This window comes from Erithacus rubecula, assembly GCF_903797595.1.
Source record: "Erithacus rubecula genome assembly, chromosome: 9".
Lineage (NCBI taxonomy): Eukaryota > Metazoa > Chordata > Aves > Passeriformes > Muscicapidae > Erithacus > Erithacus rubecula.
The window spans coordinates 2,465,668-2,477,854 of record NC_136660.1 but is presented as its reverse complement, the minus strand read 5'-3'; the positions used below and the strand labels follow the sequence as shown (position 1 = coordinate 2,477,854).

The 12,187-nt window shown below is 62.4% G+C and overlaps 1 protein-coding gene across 2 annotated transcripts; it reads right to left on the bottom strand.

The window, feature by feature from the left end:
* Nucleotides 1-124: 124 nt before the first annotated feature.
* On the bottom strand, nt 125-11,693 carry ADAM8 (ADAM metallopeptidase domain 8). 2 transcript variants are annotated; one of them, XM_079311998.1, is made up of 21 exons: nt 11,579-11,693; nt 10,544-10,653; nt 7,471-7,547; nt 7,219-7,297; nt 7,062-7,138; nt 5,968-6,154; nt 5,533-5,598; nt 5,375-5,443; nt 4,651-4,820; nt 4,483-4,564; nt 3,820-3,968; nt 3,466-3,643; nt 2,781-2,870; nt 2,355-2,550; nt 2,133-2,232; nt 1,872-2,058; nt 1,708-1,785; nt 1,542-1,626; nt 1,319-1,433; nt 1,024-1,243; nt 125-920 (listed from the first exon to the last, which is right to left on the bottom strand). In XM_079311998.1, exons 1-21 carry the CDS (start codon nt 11,637-11,639, stop codon nt 765-767), a joined length of 2,532 nt encoding a protein of 843 aa, XP_079168124.1. In that variant the 5' UTR covers nt 11,640-11,693; the 3' UTR covers nt 125-764. The 2 variants fall into 2 exon arrangements, with proteins under 2 accessions (XP_079168124.1, XP_079168125.1); XM_079311999.1 differs by having other exon boundaries at nt 1,024-1,240.
* Nucleotides 11,694-12,187: the final 494 nt, after the last annotated feature.

The following is a 12,187-nucleotide window of genomic DNA, read 5'->3' as shown; positions in this document are numbered from 1 at the left end:
CTCTGGTGGCTCTGGCACTGGTTGGGGGAGTTCAGCTCCATCCCTTTTCCCCCTGATCCCTGCACAGCTCCCTGCCTGCTGCCCCCCCGCTGTCCCCTCCTGCCCAGACACACCCCATGACACCTCTACCTTCAGTCTTTATTGGTATAAAAGCCTTGAACCTAAATTATATCAAAAAAAGGGAGGTCTGTTTTCACAGCAGGTGGCTCAAAATGGTCACATGAGGGTCATAAATAAATGGCTGCAGTAAAAAGGCTCCCAGGGAATTCCCTTTTAAACAGTAACTGAAGGAATAACTCCAGAGATAAAAGCCCCGTGGGGAAGCCAAGCCCGGCTTGGACCTGCCACAGCCCCTGGTGACATCCCCCTGTGTGATGTCCCCAGGCAGGGCGCGGTCCCCACGGAGCAGTGCTCTTCCTGCCCGCTGCGGCCGGGAGCTCCTGTCAGGCAGGACGGGCAGGAGGAGCAGCACACATTCAGGATGTCGGGAGGGAAGGCAGCAGCTCCCCGGGCGGTCCTCCAAACCAGAGCTGGCATTGTCCCCGCTCCTGGTTCCCTCGGGAAGCCCCGGCTGGCGGCTCCCGCCGGGACAACCGTGAGGCTGCCGAGTCCATTAAGGCACAACTCGAGGATCTGTAAACACTGGTGCCCACCCCGGGCGGGCTCCGAGGGTCCGGCCAGCGATTCAAGTAAGGGTGGGAGGGGGCGGTGGCCGTGTCCCCACCCAGCTGTGCCGCCCGCGGTGGCGGATGGAGCATCCTTGGTCACCTCCTGGCCGGGGGCGGCTTCAGGGCCACCTTTGGCGGGGGACAGCGCTGGAAGGGGGTGGGTGGCAGGGCCGGTGGCGGCGGTCCCTCGCCGCGGCTCGGCACTTTGCTCTTCAGCGCTGGCAGAGGTTTGCTGGGCGGCTTCGGCTTGGCCTGGCGGGGGGAGAGACGCGGCTGCAAGACCGGAGCGGGGCAGGGAGCGGAGGAAGGGCCCCCCAGGCTGGGATGTGCCGGGGGCCATGGGGAGGGCTGTTACCTGCGGGGGCCATCCCGGAGGGGCCCGCGGTGGCCCCGGCGGGCCGGGCGGCTGCAGGGCTCGCACGGGGCTGTGGGCGCGGTCCGGCCGCGGGGCCGCCGTGCTGCTCACCAGGCTGGGCTGCCCGATGTCCCGCCCGGACAGCTGGCGGCGGCCCGGCCGCGCCCGGCCCTCCTGGAACAGCGGGTTGGCGAGGCCCGAGGGAGTCCCGCTGGAGCTGCTGTGGGCACAGGGACCGTGAGGGGCCGTCCCGGCATCGCTGGAGCTCAGCCCCGAGCAGCGAGACGGGAATTACCCTTTGTGGGAGCGCCGCGCCGTCCTGGCTCTGAGGAGCACCACGCCGCTGCCCAGCCCGAGCCCGGCCAGGGCCAGCACGGCCAGCACGGCCGCCAGCACCGCGCTGTCACCCCCTGTGGGGACAGACCCGGGCGCTTGGGGACGGAGCGGCACCTCCCAGCCGGTGCCAGCCCCTGCCAGGCTCCATCCCCGGGACACCCGTGGGGCTCAGGGCACCGTACCTGTGGCTATCCCGGTGATCTCCTGCTCGCAGTAGGGCGCTGCCCAGCCCGGGTCGCAGTGGCATTCCCGCCTGTGGTTGCACACCTGGGAGGAGGGGACAGCGTCAGGGCGGTGGCCGCGCCCCGGGACCCGCAGCAGCTGCGGTGGGGCGATCCCAGCGCCTACCCCGTGGTTGTTGCATTTGGCCGAGCAGTTCTTGTCGCCGTACACCTGGAGGTTCTGGCAGCGCCCGGCGTAGCAAACCTGGGGGCAGACAGCGGGGCTCTGAGGCTGCCCCGGGGCCGGTCCTCACCTTCCCCCGGCCCGGAACGGCACGGCACGGTTCTCACCATCTCCTCGCCGCACTTGGCCCCGGTGGGCACCAGCCGCAGCTCGGCCGCCTCGCCGGCGTCGCTGCCCGCGATCACCGCCTTGCACTTGAAGCGGCCGAAGTAGTAGCCGAAGGAGTAGTAGCCGCTGCCGAGGATGGGCTGGGTGTTGTCGCTCAGGCACAGCAGCGTGCCGCACTTGACATCCCTGCGGGACACGCGGCGTGAGCGCCGGGCTGGGCTGGGCTGGGCTGGGGCACCCCCCGCACCCCCCGTGCTCACTTGGGGCTGCAGGGCTGCTTGCCGTACTCGGTGAGACAGTGCAGGTGGACGTGCTGCTCGCTGTTGTGCTTGAAGCAGATGTCAGGAGCCACCTGCGCCTCTGCGGGACACACGGGGAGGGTCACAGGGAGCCGGAGCCCGCTTTAGGACCGGGCTGCGGGAGGGGAGCGCAGCCGGGCGATGCGCTCCAGGCACAGGAGGATGGGCGGGGAGGGGCCCCACCTGCGCCCCAGAGCGCCCGGCACTGCTCGCCGTGCGAAGGGCAGGCCCCGTTGTAGCAGTAGCCCTTGCCGTGCTGGCAGGAGATGCCGTTCTCCTGGAACACGTCCTCCGGGCACTCGGCGCTCAGCCCGCTGCAGTGCTCGGCAAGGTCGCAGTCGTTCTTGCTGGCCCGGCAGAGCGCACCCGCAGCCTTCACCTGCGCGGAGAACAGGGATGCCAGCGCTGCCTGGATGCTCTCGCTTCTCCAGGCACCACAGCACAGCAGCGCCCCGGTCTGGGAAACCTCTCCCATCACCCCATGGATCAGGACGCTGACACTCTGCTGCTGACTGAGCTGCTGCACAGCACAGACACTCCTCCAGGGCTCGGGACGGCTCTTCCCCTGCTTAAGAAGCTGTCGAGCTGCTCGCCTGTGGACGGCAGTACCTTGCAGTCCTGGCAGCATTCCCCTCGGGCACACTCGGCTCCCTCTCTCAGCTGGCACGTGGTGGCATTGCAGCAGCGATCCGTGCACTCCTGCAAGACAGGGATGGACTGAAACCCTCCTGGAAGCCCCCTGAAGGATCCTTTCCTTCCTACCTGCCATGCCACCAGGTGCCCATAGCAGTGTAGCTGCCATGGGCTGAACCACGGGCCAAAATCACAACATCCCGGGTGGAGACCATTCCTGCTGCCTCTTTATTCCCATTACCAACACCAAAACAAAGGACCAGAAAGGACTTTTTCAGAAGATGGACCCTGAGCTGAGCCCATTTGCAGGAAGAAGAAAAAGTGAGGATTTCTGCACTCCCTGGATCAGGGGAACATTCCTTCTGGGATTTATCCCAGAGGCATTGCCTGTGTGTCTCATTCCACCCCCGCCCTGTGATGTGCTGGTAGGGATGAGGAATAACTCTTGAAAGAGCAACATGTTCTCTCCTGGGTCACCTTTTTGGAGGACATGGAGGGATGTTCATCCTTCCTAGGCTAAAACTACACACAGGAGGGACACACATGAGCATGCTCCACCAGTTATTTTTTGGCATCAGGAGCACAAGGGGAGGGTCTGCTGGGCAGATCTCAGATCCCTGCTGCCCACCCTCCTTCCCAGCCCTTTGGAGAGCACCCCTACCTCTGGTGTGCCGCAGTCACACTGCTCTCCCCGCTCCACAAACTGGTTCCCACACACCGGCCCCCCGTACAGCTCGTCCGCCCGTGGCGCGTTCAGCAGGCAGCTGGTCCGGGGGTCCCCCAGGAACTGCCACATGTCCTTCTCGCTGCACTGGCTGAAGAGCTTGGGGTAAACCAGCCTGGAGGGGCACAGAACCAAGAGACAGTGAGCAGAGAGCCCAGGGGGAAGCTGGAGGTGGGGTGGAATGTCTGTCCACACCTGACCATCTCACTGGTTTCGCCCTGCCAGAGGACACCTCCGTGTATTTGCTGCCCAGGGATGTCACACAGGGATTTCCCCAGCTCCTTCACTCACCCAACGCTCCCTGCCATGACACAGCCCCCATCAGCTTTGGGGACGGGGCAGCGGCAGCCGGTGACGTCCTCGTCGTGGGACATGCCCAGGTTGTGCCCCATCTCGTGAGCCAGGGTGGACGCGGCGCCGATGGGGTTCGTGCTGTGATCCTGGGGGGAAAACCCTTGTGGTCCCTCCACAACTTCTCCCCGGGGCTGCTGGGGCCCTGCAAGGTGCCTCCCCACATTGCCACGCTCAGTCCACAAGCTGGGCGTGGTCCTGTGGCCCCTCAAGATGCCCAGATTGGTCTGTCAGGGCTGGCAGTGAGCTTAAGACAAGGTGGCTGCTCCAAAAATGATGCTTTGTGCAAGGCCACAGGTCCCACAGCCAACCTCTCCTGCTCCTGGGGAGGGATGAGGGAGTACAGCCAGCCCCAGCCTCCTGACAGCCTCCTAAAATCCCAGCTCCTGTGTCCATGGAGCTTCTCTGGGAGGCTTTCCAAAGGTACCACAGGTACCCAGCTGGGTGTCCACTTCTCTGGGGGTCAGACATTTAGGGAGTAGGGATGCCAGGAACTAAATCCAGCCTGCAGAGGGGGAAAGCTGGGGACCAGTGGAGAAGGGAAAACTCTGGAAGTTGCACTCTGGAAGGTGCAGTGCAGGGAGGGCAGGGCACAGCACCCACCTGGTTGACACCACCTGAGTCCCTGGTGCACATCACCAGCTTCTTGGCCAGCCCCACGGTGTTGCCATGGAAGTCCACGCCCCTGTGGGATCGAGATGCCACCATGGCCACATGCCCTGGGTGGTGGCAGGGCTGGGAGGGGGTGAGGTGGTGGCCCCCTGCCCTTACGTGATCAGCTGGGCGTTGTCGTGGGGCTTCTTCCGCAGCAGCTCCGACTCCCGCCAGTGCAGGAAGTTGTCCAGGGTCACCTCGGGGTTGGGGCTGACTGTGATCTTGTCCCTGTGGTTCCACACCTCCAGGCCAATCAGGGCCACCCGCAGGCGGAGGGGCTGGTAGAGCTGGGGTGGGGAATAGCCCAGAGGGAGCCTGGATTGGGGCTGCAGCAGCAGCAGAGGGGAGGTCCCACCTGCCCCAGGGAGCTGCAGCCGAGCCCAGGATGCTCCTCATGATAGGGAGCTCTGTCACCCTCAATAAATTGCACAAACTGGGGTGACCATGTAGACAGGATTTCCCCCCAAACCTCTGGGCTCTTTCTTGGCTGGTGAAGGCTGCAATGCTGCTCCCTCACTGCTAACTAACAACTGAGGCCGAAGCAAAGCCACCAGGAAACCCACCATGGTCCAGTGCATCCCTCTCTTTGTTAGCAGCCACTCCAGCCTGGGAGGGATGTGCTCCCAGGGGACACAGGACAAAATTTCCCTTCCTTTATGGGCAGAGCTGAGCTACTCGTCATGTCCACACTTCACATGAGGTTGGCCAAGGGATGTGGTCACCATGCAGCAACTGAGATTGGGCCTGAGATTGGTTCCAGCTCCACCACACCCATGCCAACCTGTCTGCCCCTCCTCTGTGCCCACACCAGAGCTGGGAGGGTCCAGAGCCCTGGGCTCACCTTGTCCACATGGTTCACGATTTCCTTCATGCGGTTCTGCACGGTGCGGAGGTCCTTGTGCTTCCTGAACTATGGGAAGGACACAGAGAGATTTCCAGGCTGGCTTTGAGCTCCTCAGCGCAGGATGTGACAGCAAATCCTCAGCTCTCCTCATTTACCTCCTGGTTGTCTGCCACCAGGACCAGCTCCACGTACCGGGGACCTTTTTGTATCGGACCTGATTTCTGAAAGGGAAGAGGAAAGTGAGGCTCAGCTTGCAGCTTGCCAAGCCAGGCAGCTGAGCCTCCCCATGGGATGCATCAGACCCTGGAGGATCTTCCAGGTCTCCTAGCTCGGCTCTGGGATGGTTTTTTTTTGGTGGGTTTTAGGCTTCTTCTAGCTTGCATGCTGGAAAACCCAAACCTGCTGCTGGGATAACACACCAGGCTCTGTGGGCATCACAGATCCTCCCATGGGGTGGGAGGATGCTCCTGCTAACAGGACAGCATCCCAGGGCTTGTTCCCACTAGAAGCCACCTCTGTTGGGGCATGGAATGCCCCCATCCTTCCCGGTACTTCCCAGGGTTCAGAAGGAGCAGCAGTGCAATCCCTACCCAGCGGTAGAGCTTCATGGCTGCGGGGATCTTGGGCTCGTGGTCGTACTCCAGGGTGGCCCCGGGCTCCCGGCAGATGCCGCGTTTGCCCCGCAGGTGAGCTGCTCGGTACACGGCGTGCCGGCCGGACACTGCTCCCTCCAGCGGCTCCAGCAGGAAGGTGGTCTCATTCACCCGGAAAAACCCGCTGGAGAGGGAGAGAGAGAGGGCAGGCGTCAGGCAGGGAGCACGGAGAGACCCTGCACACACCCCTGGAAGTGCCTGTGATATGTGCCCCATGTTGGAGCAACCCTGACTAGTGGAAGGTGTCCCTGCCCATGGCATGGGGTGAGACTTAATGAGCTTTAAGGTCCCTTCCATCCCAAACCATTCGGGGATTCTGTATAAATATTGTTGCCATACTGGCTGCTGGGCTGGAAGGGGACAAGCACAGCTCAGGGAGTATTCAGTCCTTTAAGCAGCAGGAATGTCCTGGGGCTCAGCAGCTGATCCATTAAGGATGGATCCAGCAAGGCCACTCCTGCCCTGAGCTCCTATGGTGTCAGGGCTCCACTCTCACCACATTGCCGTGAGTCAGCCCCCAAAAAGTGCCGTGAGCCTTTCCTGCCGGGCACCCAGACGGGGTCAGCACCTCCAGCAGGAAGAGGGATGGCGTCTTCCCTTCCGCAGGGGAAAGCTGAGCTCTCACTCCAACAGCTCCATCCGGAGCTCTGTCCCCTGGCTCACCGTGCCTGTGCCGAGGCTGGGCGCTGTCCCCAGCCACAGCAGGGCTCCAGGAAGCCGGGGCTCTGTCCCCTGGCTCACCGGGGCTCTGTCCCCTGGCTCACCGTGCCTGTGCCGAGGCTGGGCGCTGTCCCCAGCCACAGCAGGGCTCCAGGAAGCCGGGGCTCTGTCCCCTGGCTCACCGGGGCTCTGTCCCCTGGCTCACCGTGCCTGTGCCGAGGCTGGGCGCTGTCCCCAGCCACAGCAGGGCTCCAGGGAGCCGGGGCTCTGTCCCCTGGCTCACCGGGGCTCTGTCCCCTGGCTCACCGTGCCTGTGCCGAGGCTGGGCGCTGTCCCCAGCCACAGCAGGGCTCCAGGGAGCCGGCTCCTACCTGAGCCCGCTGCAGGTGCTGATGCTCGCTGCCGAGCCGGGGTGTCCCCGCACGCGGCCCTGGTAGAAGCAGTGATCCTGCCGAGAGAGAGGGAGGGCAGAGGTGTGGGGCTGCCCCCGGGGCTGGGGAGGCTGCTCCCCCCAGAGCCAGCCCCTACCTGTATGTCTGGCTTCTCGGTGATCTCGGAGCCGTCGGCAGAGTAGTGAGTCTCGGTGTAGTGCTGCCCCAGCAGGGCCCTGCGGGTGGGGAGGGGGCATCAGAATGTGGGTACTGTGATCCCCCAGCTGGGCTTGGAATAAAGTGCTCCGGACTGAGGCTTAGGTCACCGGTGCAGTGACACCTTGGAGAAGGGGTACTCATGGCAAGGGTGGGGTGCAAACCCCCTTCAGGTCACCCCACCTGCCCTCACCTGTTCTTCTCCAGCCACAGGAGATATTCCCTGCCCTCGGCACGGACACTGTAGAGGACGTAGTCTGGGTAGGTGCTCTGCAGGAAGGAGAGGTGCCATCAGAAACCCACCATCAGCAGGAGCAGAGCTGCACCAGAGGGGCCCCTGCCCTGCCCAGAAAGGGAACAGGGTCTGTGTGTGCCTTGCTGAGGGATCAGGAGCCTGGCTGCTCACCCTGGAGGCAGCCAGCAAAGACACAGGAAATCAGAAGAGAAGGAAGAAAGCATGTGGGCAATAACACAAATCCCCAGCACATCCTGAGATGAAGAACAGGTCACTCGCAAGGAGACAGAGTCAGCAAAGTTTGATTTCCCGTGTCTGACACATGGCTGCAGATGGCCGTGCCAGGGACTGAGGTTTCCTACTCATCAGTCACAGAGCTCCATTTTTGGGGTCTGAGTTCAGCACTTACTCACCAGCTGAACCACAAAGATCCCAATGGCTCTTATCAGCAGAGACTTCTTCCTCCCTGACTGATCTAGCACGCCATGTCACGTTTAGAGAACAGCCTTCCCTTGGCTCTCCTCAGCCTCTCAGAGCAGATTTTGGTAGCACTGTGTCCCAGATCCCCTTTGCCCGTGGGAGGGAGCCAGGGTGGCTGAACCCTGAACCCTCGGGATGGAGATGTTCCTACAGGAAAAGCATTTCCCTCTGGGCTATGCTGTGATCTCATCCCACTGGGGTCACTGGGAAAGAGTCACGGTCCCTTGTCAGGCTGTGCCCTTGCCACGAGGGAGCTGAGACACCTCCTGAGGGCACATCCACCTCTCCTGAGGGCACATCCTCAGCCCTTGCAGAATCCAGGTGTGGAGAGAGCTGAGCCAAAGGCAAAGCAAACCTTTCCCATGGGGCCAGCATTCCTCGGGGATGAGGTGTGCTGCCTCTCCCTGGGGAGGATGACAGCACGGGCTGTCATACCGTGGCTCAGCATTCCCAAGGGGATGATCTGCTCTCTGGAAGGAGCAGAAAGCCCTGCTGACTCAGTGCCAGCGGGGCCAGGTGAGAGGCTTTGCCTGTCACTCAACTGCCCCCATTCTCCCTGGTTTGCAATTCCAGTCCTGCTCGCGGGTCCCTGGAAAATTCTTCTCTTATGAACAGCGTCTCCCGCCTGTCCCGACCCCTGTCCGCCAACAAAGCCATCCTTTGTTATTGTTGGCAACGCCAAGGCCAGAAGAGGTCTTAAGGAATGGCAGGAAAGTGCTTGGAAGGGGCTGCTGGGTCAGGGAGCGTCTCTTGGAGACGACCGCAGGGCACGTTTAAAATAAAAAGCCCTGATGAAGCTCCTGTGAATCACCCCTTCCTCATTAGCATGGGCTGTGCGAGGGCTCCAGATGGGAAGGCTTTGGGAGCAGCCCTGCGAGCCCCGTGTGCTGAGCCAGCACAGCAGAGCCACAGCCCGAGTGCAGGCAGAGCAGGGATTTCTCCCAGCTGGGCTCAGTAAGAGACCCAGAGAGCTCGCAGAGGATGGGGATGGGATGTCCCATCCCTCCTGAGCTCGGGATGCTGCAGCCCTGTGTGGGAGAGGCTTGCAGCAGGAATGGAGCTCGCTTTTCCATGAGGAACCCAGGTGTACCACTCTCTGGGCTGTGCTGGTGGGAAGGCTGGCACCCAGGAGATGCTGAGCTCAGGATCCTAGGGCTCCACCCTGCCTGCAGGGATGAATGTCTGGATTTAAGCAAAGCCAGGGGGTAACTGGTCTGCATCAACCCTCACCAAGCAGGGCAATCCCATATGTCCCAGTAACTCCAACCCCAAAACCAGCTCCTGGTGGCCTGTGCTTGGCTACAGGAAGAGCCAGCATGGACAGCACCCATCTCTGTCTCAAAGGAGCTTGATGGTGGTCAGACCTTGCTGAGAGCTTCTGCCCCACTTAGATGACCAGGAGAGCAAACCTAACCTCAATCCAAGTAGGAAAAAAAAAGGCTTGGAAAGCAGGAGACCTCCTGCCCTCAAGAAGGCACGTTTGGGATATCCAAGGACCACCCAAGCCAAGAGCAAATCCAGGTGCCACCCATCAGACAGCCCCTGTGTCTGTCCTGAGGTGCCCAGCTCATGGCAGATGTCCTCTCCAGAGGGATCCCGGGGTGGGAGAGCTCCCCAATCCGGGGGGATCGGAGCAGAGCCACCCGGCGCACACCCAGCACAGATGGCGGCTCTAAAATAGCCTGGGGAATGTTTATCTCGTGGACAAGTTTAGGTTTCTAGAGCAAGGAAAAACAGATGCTTTCGGGGAGTGTTTTTGAAGCTAGCTTATCAGGAAGGGTTTGAATCACAGAGGAACGTGCTGTATGGCACTAGGGAATACGTGTCCCCGGTCCCTCCATCCCTCCAGGTGCTAAAATCAGAGCTTTTTGGGTCTAGAAAAGGAATTTTTTAAAAATTGGCTGAATTTCACTGTAAGGCAATGAGGAAAGTGTCTTTGAGGTCGTGGCATCCTACACAATCACTCAACATCAAGCACTCCAAACTCCTGACTCAAACCCCATTCCTTCCCCCAAATTGCCAGGTTTCCCAAGAAAAACAACACTGGCTTGCTTTCATGTGGATTTCTGCAACTTTCTGATTCTTATTTCTCCATCCCAGAGGACAAAAAAAGCCCCAACTTCAGCAGACACAGCAAGAAAAGTGCTTACAGCTCCACGAGGCTCCACAAACCCCTCCTTAAGGAAAGACCAGATGTCACAAGACCGCAGCAAGGCTGCAAGAGGTGGCACCGCTGGGTCACGTCTCTAAAGAAAGCACTGGAGAAAGCAGCTCCTCTCTCCAGGAGTGCACCCTGCTGTCTGCAGGTCCTAATTAGACCCAAAACAACCTAGAAAAGCTGATCATATCAACTGCTCCAGCATCTCCATCCTCTGGGGTGGAAGCAGTGCAAGGAAATGGGTGGCATGTCCGTTTTGGTGCAGGGCTGAGAGGGTTTGGCCAAATGGTTGGTCAAGGGGTCCAGCTCTGAGCCTGGTGGTGGGACAGGATCCCTGCTGATGGCAAGTTCCCTGGAAAGCAGCGAGGGCGGCTGTGCCGAGCTGTGACTCACCGGAGGTGCGGAGAGGTCCCTCTTCCCCCGGGGCACCGGCAGCGCCCGCGGCAGCACCGTCTCGTACCTCTCGACGTGGGGCAGCCGCTCCTCCAGCCCGGCGCTGGAGCCTGCAAAAAGCCCAAGGGCTTTCAGAAGATGCCCGGGAACTATATCACAGAATATCCCGAGCTGGAAGAGTCCCACAGGGATCACTGCACAGACACTTCAACCATCCCTCCCTGTGCATCCCTGGTGTCCAAGTGCTCTTGGAGCTCTGGCAGCCTCGGGGCTGTGCCCATTCCCTGGGGAGCCTGGGCAGTGCCAGCACCCTCTGGGGAAGAACCTTGCCCTGATACCACCCTACAGCTTCACCCTCGGTCCTGAAGCCAGGGCGCAACGAGAACAGCCAACATGAAGGCGCAGGGATGAACCCCAAGAGCAAGTCCTGAAATACCTGCTGGTATTTCCAGGGAGCTGCAGCCCCCCAGCCCGGCTCCCACAGAGCGCTCAGCATCACCTGAGAGCGAGCGAGACCCTTCGGGGTTCGAAACCCCCCCGAGCCCCCGGTGCAGCAGCACGGAGAGAGGTTTTCCAGCTCCCCATGGTGATGCCACCGCGTGTGACTCGGCGTCTGGCGGCTGTGGGGGCTGTTTGGGAGAGCGGCTGGTGCCTGGGTGGCTCAGCCCCCTCCCAGCCTTCCTTGGATGTCGGAACGGAGAATTCCTGCCATAAACCCTTTGCTTTTCCCGGGAGCCCCAAACGACAGGTTCGGACGGGGCTGGGTGCTGGGTCTGGGGGTGCCCACGGGATGCCAGACGAGCCACGGGCGACCTCGCCGGCTGAGGGACGGGAGACTCCGGCTGTGACTCTCCTGTCGCCCGGGAGGCACCGGGAGCATCCCCGCCTGGCCCCGGGCGCCCCTTCTCCATCACCCTCCCCCTCGGGGGGCGAGCACAGAGGCGCATCCCGGGACTTGCCCGGGGAAAAGCATCTCCATCCCGCGGTGCCTGCATCCCCCAAACTCCCCGCCCGCCCCCGGGACCCCAGGCTCACCTCGGGCCGGCAGCAGCGGCAGCAGCAGCGGCAGCAGCGGCAGCAGGAGCGGCGGGGCCATGGCTCGGAGGTCCCGCCGTGCCCCCGCTCGCCGCGCCGCCGGCAGCCCCCGCCCGCCGTGAGTCACCCACCGCCGAGGACGGGACGGGGCGGGGCGCGGCGGGACGGGCCGCCCACGGCGGGGAACGGGGCTGGGGGACACGGGGCACCGGGGCGGGCTGCGGGGCATCGGGGGCTGGGGGACACGGGGCACCGGGGCGGGCTGCGGGGCATTCCCGCTGGGAATGGGCTGGGGTCTCCGGGGTACATCGCTGGAATTGCGGACAGTCCATGGAACATCGAGGAGGATCCGCGGCCACCGGGTGGTGTCCGCAGGGAAATGGGGGCTGTTCTCGGAGCATTCGAGGGAGGGTGGTGTGGGGCATCGCGGGGCTCTGAGAGGCTTTGGGGCACTGGGGACTGTCCCCAGGCTATCACGGGGGTCCGTGGGGAACTGAGAAGGGCACACGGGGGCACCTGGAGGGTCCCTGGGGCATTGGGCAGGGGTCACGGGGCATCGGGGGACAGACGGTCCCTGGGGCACTGGGAAGATACACAGGATGTCAGGGA